The 21087-nt window shown below is 37.8% G+C and overlaps 1 protein-coding gene across 6 annotated transcripts in view; it reads left to right on the forward strand.

The window, feature by feature from the left end:
- The window catches only part of KHDRBS3 (KH RNA binding domain containing, signal transduction associated 3), a 197800-nt gene that overhangs the window by 107167 nt on the left and 69546 nt on the right, over positions 1–21087 (forward strand). For all 6 annotated transcript variants that reach the window (XR_009215021.1, XR_009215022.1, XR_009215019.1 and 3 more), the window contains one exon: positions 17263–17458. Coding sequence is in view for 3 of the 6 variants with exons in the window: in XM_032760488.2 (XP_032616379.1) it covers positions 17263–17458 (196 nt within the window). In the remaining 3 variants the exon portion in view is untranslated. The remainder of the gene's footprint in view (positions 1–17262; positions 17459–21087) is intronic.

Below are 21087 nucleotides of genomic sequence, written 5' to 3' on the forward strand. Positions count from 1 at the left end.
TATGTATTATTTTTCAAACAGCTGCAATGTTGTTGAGAAATAAATATGTAAGTTGTTTGGTACTCACAATTTAATTACCAAATTTGTCCCTTATTGGTTTGGCCTGGGGTAAATATCATGAAAAAATTACTGAAACACTAAGGACATTGTGAACTGAGAAATTTGAGGAAAGTGTCTTTATGATATTGTCCTACAGGCTGAGTCTCTGCTCATTTTTCGTTATTTTTTGTCTGTTTTCCAGACCGGTCTATATCTTAACCTAGCCTCAAAGTTCACCGCCTCCTTCCTTTGTATTTTGAAGCCAATCCAATGATATTTTCATTTCAGGTCCTTTATATTTTCAGATAGAAAATTTTCATTTGATTTTTAATAGTTTTTTATTTGTCTGCTGAGATTTTCTATCTTTTTGTTCATTACCAGGATATTTTCTTTTGTAATCACACCCAGGTTTGGCTGCTGGCTGCTCACTGCTCAAAAGCCAAACACAAGAGGCAAACACAGGAGGTGAGGGTAGATGGGAAGAAAAGCAGGTTTAATTAGAGAGCCAAGAAATTGAGAAGATGACGAACTAGCGTTCTAAATGTTAAAATTTACCCTAGGCTTTTTAAAGGGAAACTTGGTGTGGGAGACACGTGGGAGTGCTGCAGAGTGCAGGGGCTGCAAGTCTTGTTCCAGTGGCTGTCGTGGGTAATCGCCTACCGGGAGGCCTGGCTGGTGTCACCTTGACTTCAGGCCAGTGGCGGCAGACTAATTGTTCGTGATTCCCGCTAAGTGGAAGGATTCCGCAGGAGCTTCTTGCCTGGTTTAAGATTAGCCTCTGGAATTTCTTAAGCAAGAAATTTGATAAGCATGCATTGTCGGAGGGGAGTTTCTTTAGAGGGAAAGAATGAAGAGGTGAGAGGGGAGGGAAGGAAGAAGAAGTGGGTGATTTTTGAAACTGAGATCTCTGGTTATACTTTTACACATTATAAATTTTTGAGAGTTTTGTTTAATTCCTTGTCTGCTAATTAATCTGGTTATGTTGGAGTAAATATTGTGCTTTGAAAACTCTGGAATTTGCTATATTCCTCCAAACAGTGTTGCTTTTATTTTATTTTTTTAGACTGTTTAAGCAGATAGCTTGATTGAACTCCAACTGCAGACTGTATCTCTTGGTAAGAAGCTAAAATCTCAGATGAGCTTCTTCATCCTTTTCAGGGATACTTGCAGTCTGCCCTGTGCATTTGTGGTTCAGTTGTCACTGGAGAGTTGGTGAGAGTTCATACACAGAATCTGTGGCTCCCTATCTCTGGCTCTGTTCCTTCTACAGTTCCTTCCTCACTTTCCAGCAGCTGTGGTTGCTGGAAACTTTGGCCTGTGATTCTGCAAGCGCAAAGACTCAGCCTTCCATTGGGAGTCTTAGCTGCTCAGCATGCCCCCTGCAGCCTGTCCTCATTGGAAACACCATAAGAAGTCACCCCATTCAGTTACCTTTCTTCAAGCGTCATAACCCTTTGGAATCTACCTAGTCATTACCCAGTAACTTCAAGTAATTGCTTTTTGTATTTTATCCAAAGTTTAGTTTTTTGCCCAAGGTTTGATTTGGTTGGAGCTTATGTTGTTATACCAGAAGTAGAACTTTGTGTGTTTTGAGAAAACACATGTGCCAGAAATTTCATATGTGTGGCTCTTTAATGACTCACAACAGCCATGTATAAGCTAAATATTATTATCTTTATTTTATACATGATGAAAGTAGACTATAAATATAGTTATACATCTTCTTCAAGTGTTAGGCAGTTAGTTGTGAGTGGAGTCAGGATTAATACCTAACTCCCTCAACTGAGTTGTTGCTGTCCTCGGTTTCCTCTGTAGTTTTATATTTGAAAAATAATACTCCCAATGTTTGCTGAATATACTAAGTTTCTTATTAGCAGGCATTCTCTCTGAATATAAATGTAACATTAAAGTCGAAGTTCTTCACATTAGAGGAGGAACTTACTTGATTTTTTAATGTTGAAATGTTATAATAAGCCAAAGCCAAAGTATTATAATAATATCTTCATAATTCACTCAAACACAGTACATTCAAGCCTCCCAAGAATGTAAAACTAGAAACAGTAAAGGATGAAATAAATCAGTTAATGAAAGAAATGCCGAGATAGAGAGGAATTAACAATGAAACCTTCATTATTAAAAGTTTTATTTTGGCTGGGCACCATGACTCAGACCTGTAATCCCAGCAGTTGCGGAGGCCAAGGTGGGAAGATCACTTGGGCCCATGAGTTTGTGACCAGCATGGGCTATATAGTGAGACTTTATCTTTACAAAAAAAAATTAAAAATTAAAAATCAGCTGAGAGTGGTGGCACATGCCTATAGTCACAGCTACTCAGGAGGCTGAGGTGGGAGGATCGCTTGAGCCCAGGAAGCAGACATTGCAGTGAGCAGAGATAGTTATAAAAACAAAAAGTTCTGTTTGAATATTCAAACCTAGTAGTACATCATCAATTGTACTTAATCCAGACGTGTGTATTACAAAGCCAGTGCTTTGGCTGGTAGAGCAATAAACAGTTAGTAGAAGAAACAGTCACATTTGCTTCTGCTAAATAAAACAGCACAGATCCTTTAATGGACCCCAAGTGGTGGCAGACTTCATTGACTGCATAATTACTCCTCAACACCTCTGAATTAACTGCCTGCATATTAACGCCCTTGGACACATCTATAGCAGCTGAATGGAGTTGGAGTTGACCACTTGTCAGGATGATGAGGAACTGTGTTAACTGCTGTGCCAAAGAGCTTCTAAGCTATTCCCTTACGATCATTAATAGCACTGTTAACAATGGTTTGGGTCAGAAAACTCTGGGTGCAACTCAGTAAAACTTCATCCTAGATACAGAGAATAAAGACGTTCTCAGATGTGGAAAACACGTCAATTCACACTTGTGTAAGCACTTCCTGAAGGCCCCAGAAGAGAGATTGCATCAGACATTTTCATTAGTATATTTCCCCTATGTTTAATTATTGAAATGTACTATTTCCAAAAGTATGGAATAACTCCAGTTTGGGTACTATACATCTTTTCTGAGCATCTGGCACCCCTTGCTATACTTTGCTGTTACTAGGACCATATGGCAATGCAATTACTAAGTGTGTTAATCTCCAGACTAGCTTGGGCTCATAGTAGAGAGGGAATGTGCCTTTTGCCCTTTGTATTGTTGGGTCCAAGCATGGTGTTGAAATTCAGTGTGTGCTCAATAAATATTCACTGAAATAATAAGTGGAGATCAGGTTTTTAAAAATCGAAGAAATCCGTAACTGCTTCTATGTCAGGATTACATTTACCACCACCCCAACACCACAGATTATATGTTCCATGTGGCCTTCTCATTACCCAAAAGACTAAGAGCAAAGTAATATGAATTTAGCCTTGGACCGAATACATGTTTAACAGTTTAATTTGCATGCCTATTGCCTGCTGGAATTAAAAAATTTCTTTTTTTGCCCCTGAAGGGTAGCACATAGAAAAGAAAGCTTTAGAATCAGACCTAAATTCAAACGTCATTACCACTACTACTTAAGGGGCACAGGAAAGCTCCTTCTCTACACTTTAGTCAGATGGGGGCAGCACTGCCAATATTACAGATTTCCCCTCAGGAGTCAAAGCATGCCCTGTGTAACGTGGTTACTGCCTTACTTGCCACACACAGAGCCCCAAACAAAAGCTGCTTCCCGTCTTCCCTCACCCAACTTTAATTTAAAGAATATTAAAATACTTTAATTCCTTATGCTGTCTCCATTCTGGATATTATATATTTTCTTTAAAATTTTCAAAGCCTAAAACCATAACACCATTATACCATTAAAAACTATAAGCGTGATTGGCTGCTAAAATTGAATTTATTCTAAAAAATAGGGTAGCTCACTGGTTTTCAATATAGAGCTTTTTCAAAAAATAACTAATCAAGAACCTCACTTTCAGAGATGCTTATTCATGTACCCTCCTTTCCCCTAAATTCCAGTAAATGAGTGAAAAAAATGTTTTAAAATCTATAAACGTACTGGAAATTATTAAATTACTAAATGTAAGACATTTCTGGAAGAGAAAAAGTGATGGGACTAAAATGACAAGAAACATCAGAGAACAAGGCATTATAAAAGGCTGCCAGGGAGTTAAGAGTGTTTATAAAGAAGCCCAAAAGAAACTCTGAGCTAAGAGAATAAACATGGAGAAAGGAATTAAAATGACAAGTAAACAAATACACGTAGCTGTCAAGTCCAAATATAAAGATTCTGAAGAACTAGTGGAAGTAATAAACATGTGCTCTCTGAAACAATCAATGGAAACCTGTTTCTTAAAATAATTTAAGAGGTTAAAGAAGACTGACTGGTCATCTGAATTTGTAGGAATTCTCTTTTCCAGCACATTTGCTGACGAGCTTTTGAATGATCATTTTCCTGTGCTCTGCTCTTGCCTCCGCCTGTAACTGGTGCCTACATTTTATAGTCAGATTTGTCTACAAAGCAGCCTTTCATTATCAGTTTATATTGAAGGACCATGTTAAAATCTGGGCTTAGATTTTTTTAACTTCACATTTTTTTAATTTTGTGTTTTTATTCGTTTGTTTAAACAATGGTGTCTTCTAAATTTTATGAGACAATTGAGTTTTACTGTTTGGAAAACTAAACCAATCACCATTAGGAGCCCTGGAGTTTAAAAAAAAGCAATAATGCCTCAACCGTTTTTATTCATAGTTGGTTTCATTTAAAAAAAATAGCAGAATATTTTAGGAAGAAGTTTTCTGAAATTCATAAATTATTTCATCTTTTGAAATATAATGCAGTACTTAAGAAATACCAAACCTGTATGTAATTCTGATGTGCACTGAAATGAAGATTTAGAATCATTAACTCTAGGCATTGAGATAGAGAAATGCACATTTCAGGATTCAAAATACATAGAAAAACTGGTGTTAAATTGACTGTTATAAAATTACTGGGCAAATTGGCAAGATAATTATAGAATTATCATTAAGGAAAAACTTTAGGTAAGGACCAGATAAGAGGTTTTAAATTAAGTAGCAACATCAAATTCACCAGGAGTTTTTCTAAGTTTGGATTGTCTTAAGATACAAACTAACTTGAGAGTTAGTAATTTGAAATTATAACAAAAAGTGAACACTTACAGGAAAGTTATACTTTCCTTCTTTGTAATTTCCTGGAAAGAAAAGATATATATGTATATTTAACCTACTGTAGAACGTGTGAATCTACTTAGAAGGTGAGCCGCATGGTGTCTGGGCGACACTTCTGTCTTGGTTACTGTTACATTCCCACTGCCCACAACAGGGCCTGCAGCACAGCAGCCACCCAAGGCAGGTTCTGTGGTGGAGATGAAGGAGTGAATGCACTCTAGGAGGCCTTGCTCAGTGCAGAGTGCCAGGCTGCAAAGACCTTGTTTCCTGTTCCCCCTCACCCAGCCTGGCCCCCTCTGTCTTTTTACTCCTAATACCAAGCCCAATTCCATACAATTTTTTAAGAAGAAAGAAAAAAAAAAAGAAAGAAAACCTCTCTGCCTCTTACTTTATTAAAAAAGATAGTTTTTGTCTATAATCTTTAATTATCTGTGATTCTTATAAAGGCAGCCTTACGGGGCAATTCTGTATCTGTTGATTATGAATTTGTATCTATATATATGTAGACTAGAAGGCAGAATGCACTTATTTTGGCAAAACTTTCTTTTATGCATACACATTTTAGGAATTTAATATTGTGTTATTTTGATAATATAAAAAATAAATGTCCTTAACTCCACTGCCATTTGGAATGTTTAAAGCCTTCCATTAAAAAAAATCTTTATTTTTAGAGGCATAAACACCAAAGTGTTACATACTGAATAGAAATGTTACAAGATATTATCTTTAAAATTGATTAAGAATATTATAGATGCTAAAGATTAGCTTCATAACTGAAAATGATATACTTTCCTTCTATAGTATATGAAGTTATGAGAAATTTTATTAGGAAAACTGAATAGTTAATATTAGGGCCATAAATGTTTTACCAGAGTATGGTATGATTTATATTAATGTACCAATCAATATTAAAAAGTCTGTTTTTATTAAGGAAAGGGTAGATATAGGAAAATGGTAATATATTTCCTAACTGGATAAAATTATGGAAATTTTAAATAAAAGAACACTCCATTGGGATGTTATTTAAATTGCTTGTTTCTCTACCGGGTTTACCTGCTCAGGCCATTCTCCCATCCAAACAGTCACCCTCTTCTCCTTCCTTCCAACTCTGTGCCTACTGGGTAGTCTGTGCATTTAATCCCAACTAGGCTTGTTACCTGGCATGAGTGCCCCACATCTCAGGCAAAAAACTGGACGATTTACCATGGAAATGAGTTTCTGTGCTTTTTCTTGCTGTAAGGTCCACCAAATTCCTTCTACTGAAATCAGCCTTCAGTGTTCAATTACTTTTCATTAAAGCACTGTCTGATGGTGTGTTAATGAGCAACCACACTGGAGCTGATGAAGGGGAGACAAAAAGCGGAAAATCTTTGGTTTCTTTTAAAATCACTTTCATAGGCTTTGAGAAGACAATAACAAAGGCAAATAGTGTTACAAATTGGGTAACTTCTAACAAGAACTTGTAGTTGAAATGCTAGCCAGGGAAGAACAGACAAGAAATGCAACTGGGCACAGATTCTGTCAGTTACAGCTCGGCCAGCACTTTTACATGTCCCGTGCAACATAAAGCTGGAGAACTGTTCTGAGCCTGCTGTAGACATCAATGCCAACGGGAGGAAGGTTGACACCTGGGTTGCCAACTTATTTTTTCCTAAAGTTTAAACAAGATCCACTAATGAGCTAAGACAGTTTAGGGCAGAAGGAATCCAGTGAGTATGTTCATGTACTGTGGCTCTCTCTTCCCCACCACACTTTGGTTTTTCAGAACTTTTAATAGTTTTATTCAAAACCTCTTTGAAAATCATCTGTTTCTGAAGCTAGGTCATTAGTATCACAGATTTTCCTTAAATCCCTTTTGTGATAAGAATTGAAGTTACTTTACCTGAGTAAGTCTAGAGTTTAAGAGGGGAAAATCAGAGACAAACAACTATTACAGAGTGGTATAAATAGGGGAAAAGAAACATGAAGAAAAGAATGCCATGAAAATACAAATGAGGATGCAAGTAATGCCACAGGGGGAGAGCGGATATGAACAAACTGAAAAAATCAGATGGAATAGTGCTGGTGGGAACTCATCCCAGTTAAGGGTGCAAAGGCTTGGAGGCAGAAAAGAAGCAGGATGTTTGAGGCTGGGGATTAGAGTGGGGGAACTCTGGCACTGGGGAACCAGAGTTTCCAGAGTCACCCCTGACTCTTACTCACTTTGTGGCCTTGGGGAGCTTGGGGTTACTTCTCTCTAAGCCATAGTTCTCTCTTCCATAAAATGGAGATAGAAAGAAAAGCACACACTTCCAAATCCTACTTAATTTTTAAAATTTCCTTTTCAAGGCATCAAACTGTGCTGTGATTCCTTTTTTGATTACGCAAAATAATTCGACACTAAAAACTGAATTCCTGCAGCACAGATATTTGATCAGTCCCTCGACAGAGGACCGTAGGCATATTACTTCTCTGTCTTAAACTTATCTATTATCAAATGGATCATTGTTTCCAGAGACGAAGGAATTTTTTTGCGCATAGTTCCAAAAGGCAATAGAGTTGATAGTTAGAAATGACAAAGATTTTTGTTTTTAAATGAAGGAAAAAAGTAAAAGCATGCTAAAAATCAGAATTGGAAGACAGTGGGTGATACAGGCTTCAAAATAAATAAGGAGCTCTCTGTTATCAGAGACTTCGCTGGGTACAAAGAGAAGAAAAATAACTCTCTGGCACTTAAGAATGTACTTCCTTATACACTGTCTTATTTGTCAACAATTTTACCAGTAACCAGTTTGTAACTTGTTAAATTGTATCTTGTAAAGTGCCTTGGATTTCTTTTATACTCTATACAATGTAGGATAAAGAAGCAGTTGCTCAATTAGTTTTTTTTTTAATTGCATTGAAGATTGGATGAAACACAGAATAAAGAAAAGAAATAACCAATAATCTGCTTCATAAAAGGGCTACAACCTCTGGATCTAAGACTCAGCTCATCAACAGATTGTTTGCAGACCAGCAGCAGCACTTGAGAGCCTATTAGAAAAGCAGAATGTAAACCCCACTCTGGCCTAAAACAAGGTCCTCAGGCGACGTGGATGCGCATGAACTCATGAGATGCGCTGCCCTAGAACCACATTTCGGGTGGTCTCTAGAGTTGCTCAGAGTAAGAGCTGCCAGCATCATCTCTTCAAAAGTTTTAGTCTTCATCAACTCTGACAGTTTCTTCCCTGTGTTGTAAGAGACTATAACTGTAGGCTGTTTCGCCTTTTCCTTTTGTCAGCCTTCTCATTTGCATAGCAACCTTAGGCAAGGAAAACACTCTTAGAATGATTGAACTTTATTCTCAGAAAAGCACTCTCACAGAAATGAAACAAGATTGTCAAATGTATTAGGAATGTTATAGGAAAAATACAGTTACCCCTCAGGTGCTTATTGCATCAGGACACAGACCTCAAATGGATCTCTGGGAAGGTTTTTCTCACTGTGACCCCTGATAGAAGACTAAGGCCCTGTCACTAGATCTTGCAGGCCCCACACTAGTCAGCATGGGTCCTGCTCCATCTGAGTGAACCCCAGGAGTCAGCTGTATTTTCCCAGGTCACCAAGTTAGCAATGCTGGAGCTCGCTTAAGCAGTCAGGGCATCTGCCACTGAATTCATTGTTCTACCTGCTGTACTTGGCTGCTTCTCATAAAATGTATAGACAAAAGCCAAAAAACTTAGTATGTGTTTACAAACTCTTATCAGACCACATTGCTGTTGCTAAATGTGTAAAATGAGAACTGACATGAGTTGTACTTTCTGTCTCCTTCCCTCATCTTTCGCTAAACAGCCAAAAGGAAAATATAGAAGGACAGAGTAGAAGCAGAAGTCTGTGTACTAATTACCACTTACTACATGCCTGTTTTAGGCTATGCACTTTACATACCCAGGGTGTAAACATCGCAGCTATTCTGCCATAGGATTTATTAACCCCAATTTACAGATAGGAAAACTGAGGTTTAAAGATCAAATGACAGAACTGCATTTGAGTATTAATGTGTTGGAACCCAAAGTGTATGCTTTTTCATTACATCTTAAAACTTTGTATTAGTCTGTAAACTAAATAATTCATTTCTGAGTGACTGTTTTTGTTTTTGTATTTGTTCATTCGAAGCATTCTTCCCATGGCAGCTCACTACAAAAGCCTTCGTGGATTTTTTTCATATCTGAGTTTCAAGACCAGAAACCATGTCACCCTGCTGAAAAACCCAAACAGAAAGAATTATTGCATTGTAGACCATCCATTAATCTGCTTTCAAAACTCTATGCAGATGTGTTATCTTTTTGCTCTTCTGTTACACTCAGTTTGTGGTACCCTATTCCTATCAATTTGGATCTGCTTTTCTGTTTTTTAAAAAAGTGTCATTGGTTATCAAGTTCTCACTAATAGATGCTTTTTCTCTTCTCATCCCCATGTTATCAATCCAGCTGTTCAGCCTTGCCCTGAATGTTATTTGTAGCAGTCAGTGAAAACTTTGCGATAAGACAGGATTCTTGTGTTAGCACGTCACTTCCATCATGCCTTTCTTCCACCAGTGTCATCTAAAGCATTGTTAAGCTATTGCTGCTTAATACCGCTCCCGTGGAATTTCAGCACTTAAAAAACTAATTTTCAAAATATCTTTTATAGATAAGCGTCCAGAACAACTAGATGTATATCAAATGACTTGTCTAAAATTCCATAGCAGATAAAAATACCTTAGTGTGGTTTCATACACCAGTGGGACGTAACTAACAATGTCAATGATTGTGGAAGAGAAGTGTGGGCTTCTTGAATATATAAATGTATGTCTTTCAATTTGATGAAAGGCATACATTTATATATTCAAGAAGCATATTGAATATTTTGTAATTCATAAAGTACCTTGGATGGCAATCATGGATATTGGATAAGGAAAACAGGAAGCGTTAATTAGTTTAAATATACACTAATTAATGAAAATGTCACAAAGGAGTTAGATGCACTGTAGCTACAAACTACTTTAATCATGTTAAAGATTTCTCTAGATATATATACTGGAGATATACAAAGATGAATAAGACACTACAGAAATTATATCATCATTACCATTCAGAATGATTGAAGTTTAAATAAACTTGATTTTTATTGAGTCAGTAAAAATTCTAAACACTTTATGTGCACTGCCTCATGTTTCTCTCCTAATAATACAAAAGTGGGCTCTATGTTTAGCCTCATTTCACAGTTGAGGAAACTGACCTGGAAAGTTCAGGCTCTTGATTAGTTTGAGTGCTAACGGGCAGGTACCTGAGCTAGTAAGTACATGAAGAATTGAATCCAGATCTGATTCCAATGTTTTTGCTCATGACAACTATTTTTACTGTACCAATTGTTATGGTCTAGGATTTTAAAGAAAAAGCCTAATTTACAATAGTCATTAAAGGGTTACCTGAGGGTGAGATGACAAAAAAGTGTTATTTTTTTTCTTTTTACTGCATTAGACATATTATATTAAGATTAGGTTCAACTGCTAATACCAAGTATGCACCTGTAGTGGCTTAACCCAGTAGAAATATTACGTCCTTCTCCTGCCCCACTTAAAACCTGCACAGCGATGCCACACTGTCCTTCCCCAGCTCCACAGAGCTTATGGCTGCGCTTTTCTTAGCCTTTCACGTTTTCCTTCAAGCCTGCTGCCCTTACAAACATGTCTGCATCCTATGTAGGAAGAAGAAAAGAGTGAAAGGGGAAAGAGAATGCCAACTATGTAATTTTAAAGAGTTTCCCATAAATCTCAGTCAGGGCCAGAACTGGATCACAGGCCCACCATAGCTGCAAGAAAGCTGCAAAATTGAGATTTTTTTTTTTAATGTACTTAGTATTTTAGAACAGTTGTGACTTTACAGAAAGATTGTGAAAATAGTACAGAGAGTTTTCGTATATCCCGCATGTGATTTTTCTCTATTATTAACATCTTACATTAGCATGGCTCACTTATTTCAGTTTATGAACCAATATTGACACATGGTTAACTGTATTATTGACAATACTGGTACAGTATTAACTAAAGTCCATTTCGGGTTTCCTTAGTTTTTACCTAGTGTCCTTTGTCTGTTCCAGAATCCCTGGAATACAACATCACGTTCAGTTGTCCTGTCTCCTTAGGCTCCTCTTGGCTGTGACAGTTTCTTAGACTTGTTTGTTTTGATGATCTTAACAGTTTTGTGGAGTACTAATCAGGTGTTTTCTAAGATGTTTCTCAACTGGGATTTGTCAGATTTGTTTTCATCATTAACTTGGGCTTATGAGTTTGGGGAACTAAAACCACAGAGGTAAAATGCCGTGTTTGCCACGTCAAATCAAGTATACGTACTGTCCACGTGACTTATGCTCATGTTACCTTGATAACGTAGCTGAGGTCATGCTTGTCAAGTTTCTCCACTGTCGAATTCCTCATTTTTCTTTCTTTTCTTACTATATCCTTTAAAAGGAAGTCACTATGGGGAACCCCTAATTAAGAAGTGGGGAATTACGGTTCACTCCCCCTAGGTGGAATATCTACAAAAATTATCTGGAAGATTTGTGCCTTCTCCCCTATTTATCTATTAATTGGTTGATTCAGTCATTTCTCTCAGTATGGACTCATGGATATTAATTTTATACATTGTGTTACAATTCGGTGCCACTGTCTTTTCTTGCTCAGATTGTCTCCGCTTTGGTCATTGGGAGTTCTTTCAGTTGGCTTTGACACACACCCATAATTTGAGGGTTTTATTCAAACATAATTTGAGGGTTTTTTTTTTTTTAGCACCTTCTTACTTTCTGGCGCTATACATTGCTCCAGACTAATCTTAGATATTTCTACTTCCAGTCCTAAAATCAATCATTTCTCCAAGAAGCTCAGGTTCCATTTATTGGAGTATGGTATTAGAAACCAAGATCAGGCTGCTGGCCCTGCTTGTTGTTTCTGGGATGTGCTAAAGTCTGCGCTTTCTCAGCTGACATAGAATGGACATATATGTGTATGTACTAACCTATGTATATACACATATTTATGCATGTTTAACCATCTGTAAATATAGTAAACTAAACATGAGTTCATACTGATGTCTCTGGTTTTAATCTGTTCCCACATTGACCATTATAGCCTCTTCCCTTTGCTTATTACTCCACTCCAATGTGAGAAACTGGCTCCCACCATTCTTTTATTTAATTGTTGAGTTCCAGGATACATGTACAGTGATATCAGAATGGTTAACCCGTACTTACACTTCTTCCTGTAGAAAATAACTTCATCAACTAGAACAGTGCTTATTTACGGTTTGTTTGGGGTTTTTTTTGCCTTTAGTCTAACAGACTTCTCTCATTTCTAAGTTTACTTTTCTCCAATCCCTTCAATAAAATTGTTTTCATATGCTTTAATCTAGTTAAAATGTTTGTTCACATCCAGCATTGCATCCTGAGAGTCTCCTACTTCCTCAATAATATTGTGGTTTTTAGTGTGCAAACATGAAAATTCACTCTGTGCTGTGAAGTTATTTGGGTTTTGACAAATGCTTTGTGTCATGTATTCACCGTCATTTTGGTATCATACAGAATAGTTTTATCACCCTAAGCTGTAGTCATTCAACCTTCTCTCCACTCCTTAACCTGTGTTAACTACTGATTTTTTTTTTTATCATCTCTCTAGTTTTAGTATTTTCAGTATGTCATACAGTTGAAAGCATACAGTATGTAGCCTTTCCAGAGTGGCTTCTTTCACTTAGAAATGTGCATTGAAGATTTATTCCTAGTTTTTGTGGATTGTTAGCTCATTTCTTTCTACTGCTGAATCGTTTTCTACTGTATGCATGTAACCCAGTTTGCTTATCTGTTCATCTATCGAAGGGCATCTTGGTTGCTATGAATAAAGCCACTATAAACATTTATGTGCAAGTTTTTATGTAGGCATAAGTTTTCAGATCCATTGGGTAAAAACCTAGGAATACAACTGCTAGATTGTATAATAAGGCTATGTTTAGCTTTGCAAGAAATTGCCAAACTGTCTAAGTGGCTGTATACTATGTTGCGTTCCAGGCAGGAATGAGACTTTATGTTTTCATATCCTCACCAACAATTGGTATATTCAATTATTTATTTTAGTCATTTTAATAAGTGAGAAGTGGTATCTCACTTTTGTTTTAGTTTGAATTCCCTAGTGACAAATGATGTTGAACATCTTTATTTGGTTATTTGCTATCTGTAGATCTTCTTTGGTGAGTTGTCTGTTCAAGTATTTTGCCTGCTTTTTAAATGGGTCATTTGCTTTCTTATTGTTGAGTTATAAATGTTTTTTTCTGTGTTTTGGATACAAATCCTTTATCAGCTAACGTGTTTCCCAAATATTTTCTTCCTTTCTGTGGCTTGTCTCTTTATCTCTTAATAGTGTCCTACACAAAGCAGAAGTCTATACTTTTAACAAAGTCGAACTTACCAATTTTTCTTTCAAGGACTTTTTTGATATTGTATCTAAAAACTCATCACCAAACTAATATAATACAGATTTTCTTCTATGCTTTCTTCTATAAGTTTTATGTTTCATATTTGGTTTTAAGATACATTTTGAGTTGATTTTTGTGAAAGATTGTAAGGTCTGTGTCTACTTTTTTTTTTTAGCTTATTGATATTCACTTGTTCCTGTACCATTTGTTGAAAAAAACATTATTTTCCATTGAATTGTCTTTATTCCTTTGTCGGTGATCAGTTGACTGTATTTCTGAGGGTCAGTTTCTGGGCTCTGTATTTCGTTCCATTGATCTGTCTTTTCTTTCGCAAATACCATGCCGTATTGATTGTAGCTTTATAATAAGTCTTGAAATTACATATTATGAGTCTTCTAACATTGTTTTTCTTGTCAGTATTGTGTTGTCTGTTCTGGGTCTTTTGCCTTTCCATGTGTACTTTAGAAAATGTTTGTCAGTATCTAAAAATATATCACTTGCTGAGATTTTGATTAGGATTGCATTGAATCTGCAGATTAGTTGGGAAGAACTGGCGTCTTAACAACATTATGACCATGAACATGGATGTTACTCCTTTGAGTTCTTCCATCAGCATTTTGTAGTTTTCTACATAGGAATACTGTACATAATTTTGTTAAATTTGTACGAAAACATGCAATTTTTTTTATGGCTTCTGTAAATGTTTTTGTGTTCTTAAAATTACAACTATTTTTTGCTGGTATGTAGGAAAGCATTTGACTAGTAACCTTTTATAACCTTGTTTTACTAGCTTATTAACTGTAGGAGTATAACTAGCTTATTAACTGTAGGGTTTGGGGGGTGTTGGGGACTATTTTGGGGGATTTTTTTACATAGCCAGTGATGTCACCTGTGAACAAAAGAAGTTTTACTTTTTTCTTCAAAATCTGTATAAGTTTTATTTACTTTTCTTGTCCTGTTGAAGTAGGTGGGACTTCTAGTATAGTGTTGAATAGTAGTTGTGAGAGTAGACATCCTTGCCATGTTCCCAATCTTAAGGGGAGAGCATTCATTTGCTCACAATTCAATATGTTGTAGGTTTGCTGTACGTGTTCTTTCTTCTCTTGAGACAGAGTCTCGCTCTGTCGCCCAGGCTGGAGTGCATCTAGGTGGCGCCATCTAGGCTCACTGCAACCTCTGCCTCCCAGATTCAAGTAATTCTCATGCCTCAGCCTGAGTAGCTGGGATTACAGGCATGTATCACCAAGCCTGGCTAATTTTTGTCTTTTTTCATTAGAGACGGGGTTTCACCATGTTGGCCATGCTGGTCTGGAACTCCTGATCTCAAGTGATCCACCCATGTTGGCCTCACAAAGTTCTGGGATTACAGGTGTGAGCCACCACGCCTGCCCGATGTTCTTTTTCAACTTGAGGAAATTTACTGAAAGTTGTCATGAATGAGTGTCGCCATTGGCCACATGCTTTTTCTGCTCTATTTATATGATCACATGATTTTCCTACTTTGGCCTCGTTGATGTGGTGGATTACATTGATTTTCTAATATTAAATCGACCTTATGTACCTGGAATAAATCCTACTTGGTTGTGGTGTATAATTCTTTTAATACATTATGGAATGGAGTTTGCTAATATTTTTGAGGATTTTTGTACCTGTGTTCATGAGAGATGCTGATTTCTAGTTCTTCACTTTAGACTGTCTTTATCCACATTGGTTATGAGGAGGCCTTGTTCTTGTTCCCCCTCAGACCACATGTCTCATCCTAAGGAGGTCACAGAGCAGTTGGGCTGGTCACAAAGCTGGCACTTGTTAATGCTTTTCCTCCCCATCTCTGGCCAGTTGTAGCCTCCGAGGGTGATTTAGTATTTTGAGAGATACTTCCTTTGTCAGGTCCCAACCAGTGCTCAAGAACAGGCTGGGGACAGTCACCTCTGGCCTCCCTGGCTGGCCCAGACCGGTCCCAGCCTCTGACAAGTACTGTAGAAATACTTTTAACGAGGCACTTCCAATGACCGGCCCCACAGATGGGGTTAGGAAGCGTTCCCTCTGCTTTTATTTTTTGGACAAGATTATAGAGAACTGGTATCATTTCATTCTTTAATATTTGATAAAATTCATTGAAACCATATGGAGTTGATGCTTTCTTTTTTGGAAGATCATTAACTGTTGATTAAATTTATTTAATAGACATAGGCCCATTCAGATTATTTAATTCTCTTTGTGTTGGTCATTATGAATCAGAATCAGTCACATTCATGTAAGTTAAAAAATGTGAGCTTGGAGTTGTTCATAGTATTTCTTCATTATTCTTGAATGTCCTTGAGGTCAATAATAATGAAATCCTCTTCTTCTCTCTCTCTTTTTTTTTTTTTTTTAATTTGTCTGAGACAGAGTCACTTTGTCGCCCAGGCTGCAGTGCAGTGGTGTGATACTGGCTCACTGCAACCTCAGCCTCTTGGGTTCAAGTGATTGTCGTTGCTCAGCCTCCCAAGTAGTTGGGACTATAGGCACACACCACCGTGCCCAGCTAATTTTTGTATTTTTAGTAGAGATGGGGTTTTGCCATGTTGACCAGGCTGGTCCTGAACTCTTGGCCTCAGGTGATCCACCTGTCTTGGCCTCCCACAGTGCTGGGATTACAGGCCTGAGCCATCACACCCGGCTGAAACCCTCTTCATTTCTGATATTGGTGTTTGGGCTTTTTTTTTCTCTTTAGCCTGTCTAGAGGTTTATCAGTTTCCTCAGTCTTTTCAAAGTCCAGCTTTGGGTTTTGATAATTTGCTATTTTTGGAAAATGAGTCTTTAGCTGCATATTCGCTATCCCAGACACACTGAAGAAGGAGGAAGCTGATCTGTAGGCAGCCAGCCTCGCCAGCTGCAGTTTTGCTGGAGGGCCGTGTCCAGATGAGGTGCATCATACTGTGTCTGTATTCTCTGGGGTAGCCACACTTTTCTGTCCTTATATTTTCTCAGGTTTTTGCTTCTGTGGAGCCATTCTTGACAGAGCCATCTCCTTCCTTCCTGACTTGAAGTCTTATGATTTACATTAGAAATACATGAATATGTTGAATTCTACCTCAGAAAATGCCTGTGTTTACTTAACCTAAGAATGTTGTTTTATTACCATGTAGTTGATACATTATTCAGGAAAGTACATTTTATTGTCTCTGTGGTGGAATTTTGGCATATATTTTGGCCTCTGGCTTTGCTCACAGCTGTTCTGAGACAGTTTTAGAATCTCTGTAAGCCTCAGTTTCCTTGTCCTGAGATAAGTAAGAAAAGGCACACCTCATAGTGTGGGAGGGAAGTTCGGGTGTAATCCTGACATGGCATCATATAGAAGTCTTGGGTGCCTGTGGCTTCTCCAAATATCACAGTTTCATACTCTGTATACTGACCAGAGATTAACTCCAGACTTCTATATTGTTGCTAGACGAACTCCCTATATGACTTAATTTCCTTTTGACAGATACCTGTTTCATGTTTGCTTTAGTTCTTTGCTTGTGACTTCCTTATTCCTTTTTACAAAAATATAGAACATTGATTTTATTTCTGAGGTATAAATATATGTGTATAACAGAATGTTAGAGACTATGATAGATATTGCTAATTTGACCCTCTTGGTTACAGGGGAAGGGGAGGAGTTACAGCCCGGCCAGTTGGAGTTGTAGTACCACGAGGGACGCCAACTCCCAGAGGAGTCCTGTCCACCCGAGGGCCAGTGAGTCGAGGAAGAGGACTTCTCACTCCCAGAGCAAGAGGAGTCCCTCCAACTGGGTACAGACCTCCACCGCCACCCCCAACACAAGAGACTTACGGAGAATATGTAAGTGAAGGTGTCAGACAACAGCCTTGTTGATCACATTGACTTAATCCAGACTTAGGACTGGATATTGTACCCACGTACGCTTCCTCACCAAAGTATTCTACTTTGTTTCAGCAAATATTTATTGAGTGCTAAAGAAGTACTTAATACTAGAGGTATAAAAATGGCCTGATCTTTTTCATCAAATAGTTTAAGGTATGGAAGAGGAATTTGGGTGGTGGGGAGGTGTAAGACTAAGGTTCAGGAGGCATATTTTCAAGCCCTTACAAGAGTTTAATGTAACATTCTTGCATATTTCACTCCTGAATGGTTCGTTCATTTAAAAAATAATTGCCTGCGCATACCAAGATGGTTTCAGCCTTAACTGGTTCCTTTTAAGCTACTCTGCTGAGTATGGATTCTTAGTGGAAATTCTTTTCAGTGAAGAAAACAAAAGTTCTCTATTTTCAATTAGTGCAAATCAGTTTTCCATTTATCATTCCGTGATTCTTTGATATAATTCATAGACTGACAACATAAGAGAGAATAATAACCGTGAAAGTTGAGGGGGAAGGGAATTCTTTGATGTCCTCATTTACCATAAATGAAGAAAATAAGAAGCAATGGATAGGTGATTCATATTAATAATTGAAATTGTTAAAGTAAGAGTATGTGAACCGTTATCAATGAAAGGGAAGCAGTAACAATGATAAAATGCAAGAATCAGTAGGTTTTCGTGTTTTACTTTAGGAGAGATCTCTTGCTAGGTGCTCTGTGCCTCTTGGCATAGTTTCTAGAAGCTTGCAATAATCCCCTGGGCCTCAGACAACCTCTTCAGCCTCATCTGTGTGGCCACTGGTAAGATCAAAGTCTTTGTCTTGGACATATTTAAGTTTTTGTAATTCCCTGAACATTCTGTGTCATCTTAGTCTTCCAGACCTTTGCTCATACTGCCTCCTCAGCCTAGAATGGCCTTCTCGTGTTTCATTTGACTGTCTCCTAGTGTCCTTCTACACTTAGGTCAACCATTGCTAGGGAAGTTTAGAGACGGTAATAGCTAACCTGTTGAGCATTACTACAGTTCTTACATTTCTCTCTCTCACCTAGCTTGTGAACCTCTGGAAGGGCAGGAATGGATAGATTTTATCTCTTTATACTTGGCAGAGAGTGCCTACTGGGAGCTCACTGAATTGTATTTTAACAAACCCCGTAATAGTTTTACAAGTTTGTTATTCAGTTGAGGAAGGATGTGGCTCCTCTCTTCTCTTTGAATTCGTTACGGTTAGATGTGTTCCTACTTCCTAATATTCTTACCAGATGACAATAATAATTATGCCTCAGCTCTTCCATAAATGCTGAGTCTCCTGAAAGTAGCAGAGACTCTAAAGGAGAAGAAATCTTAAATTCCTTTTAGGTAGGCCCAGTGTCTGTTCATTTCCACTTTGGCTTACATTGAGTTCTTAGGTTTAGATTTAATACAGATGTGGTTGGATGATGTAGTAGAAATTGCCAGGCAAGTTGTGTGGGAAACCTGGATCCTGTACCCCATTTTACCCTAAATTTTAATATCAGTTAGGCAAGATATTTAACTTTTTGGGCTTCATAATCCACTTATTTCAGAAAGAACGATTGCCTTCATTACGTGTATTCATCTTTCCGTTCGATAAAGACCGGATTTCTACCATGTGAGCCAGACACTCACGTTGTCTGTCTCAGCGCGTGGACTCTAATTATTAGAGTCTGGAAATAAGTTATATAGATTAATAAAACTGAAAAATTCTTGAAAGATTAAAGTCCAAAGGAGGAAAAGCAAAAGCAAGAGACATTCAAGACATTTGGGTTTGCTGCTTGTACTTTTGATTTTTTTATTTATTTTTTATTTTTGTAAATGATAGGAAAGGCATTAAAACAATTGAATTGAGAAGTATTCTGTAGGATTAATTTACTCCCTTTTCTATCTGCTGCCAAGGATAATGGGATAATGGCCCTATAGAAGATTACCTGCATCTTTCCAGAACCAGACAAAGGTTTAAGAGCTCTAAAGGAAAAAGTCAGCCTTCATTGTTTGATTCCCACACTCACTCATGCCTGGCACTCTTCCAGGCACTGACTGTTACTGCAGCTGTGATTTCAACACAGAGCCAGTGCTCTTTCTGTCACATGGTAGTGTTGCCTTCAAATAACTGACGGCCCTATCCACCAGTGTTCTAATTTGGCCGGAATGCAGCATTTGCAATTTTATCAACTTCATACAATAACAAGTCTTGCACACATAAAACAGCTGTGTGCTTTCCAGGTGTGCTTTGGGTGGTGTAGTGGGACACCAAAGGAAAAGAAATACCATCATGAGTGCACCTCCTTCCCCGAGTTGAATTACCGTCATGAAGGGTTCAGATTACAAATGTTATAGCTTTCCTACTTAATTTAGCATCTATTATTCCTGGCAATGCCTTTTAAGATTACTAGTCAAGAGGAAAGATTTTCCTCATTTAGCCTAGCATTTTGTGAGCTGCCTTGGCACAGTTACAGTAAAAGCTTCAGTGGCTTTTTCAGTATAGTAAAAGCTTCACTGTGTATAACAAACTTTGCGGGTACTTGGTATAAGGAGTAGACAAAGCCCTTCAGCTCGCTTACAGTGGCTTGCCATCGGTAGCGCTGCCTTGCAGATACCCGTTTGACCTCATCTTCCTCCACTGACCCACTTTTAAATGAGTTTTCTACTTCCAACTTTTCTAATACAGCTTGCAACCTCTGGCATAACTTCAGACCTTGGCCATTGGTCTCAACTGTTTGAAATCCTAAAGATTACTCACCCATCACACTTCATTTTGCAACATGGTAGGGGGAGTGGGAAATAAATTCTTCTTAAAAAAATTTTTTATGCTGGGCTCGGCGTGATGGCTCACGCTTATAATCCTAGCATTTTCAGAGGCCAAGGTAGGCACATCACTTGAGGTCAGGAGTCCAAGACCAGCCTGGCCAACATGGTGAAACCTCATCGCTACCAAAAAAAAAATACAAAAATTAGCCGGGTATAGTGGTGCACACCTGTAAACCCACCTGCTTGGGAGGCTGAGGTGGGAGAATTGCTTGAACCTGGGAAGTAGAGGTTGCAGTGAGCTGTGATTGCCCCACTGCACCCCAGCCTAGGCAATAGAGCGAGACTCCGTCTCAAAAAAAAAAAAAAAAAAAATTGTTTCTTGGATTTTAGATAGGGTGGGTGTATTATAAGATACCCAACTTAGAAAACCAAGGAGCTTGTAACACAAATAAATGGTTATTCATTCATGTATCAAATGGGAAATGTGGCCATCTTTGAATAACTAAAACTATTACATGGAACTAGAACATCATAAATTAGATTCTAAATTCCATGAGGGTAGGCACTCTCCTCCTCCCTCCCCTACCTCCCACCCACCGCACTTCACCTTTTTATTCCCAATAACTAGTATATAATGCCTGGCACATAGTAGGTCGTTAGTAAATATTTACTGAATGAATGAATGATCACAAGATGGTTTTCAAAAATTGTCTCCTTCAGAGAACCACCACAGATGCCTTCTGTGTGATTTTTCAGTTTTATTCACATATCAATTTATATATAACATAGTATATAGCATATAGCTATGTAGTAGAATCATAATATGTCT

This window comes from Hylobates moloch, unplaced genomic scaffold, assembly GCF_009828535.3.
Source record: "Hylobates moloch isolate HMO894 unplaced genomic scaffold, HMol_V3 SCAFFOLD_9, whole genome shotgun sequence".
Classification (NCBI taxonomy): domain Eukaryota; kingdom Metazoa; phylum Chordata; class Mammalia; order Primates; family Hylobatidae; genus Hylobates; species Hylobates moloch.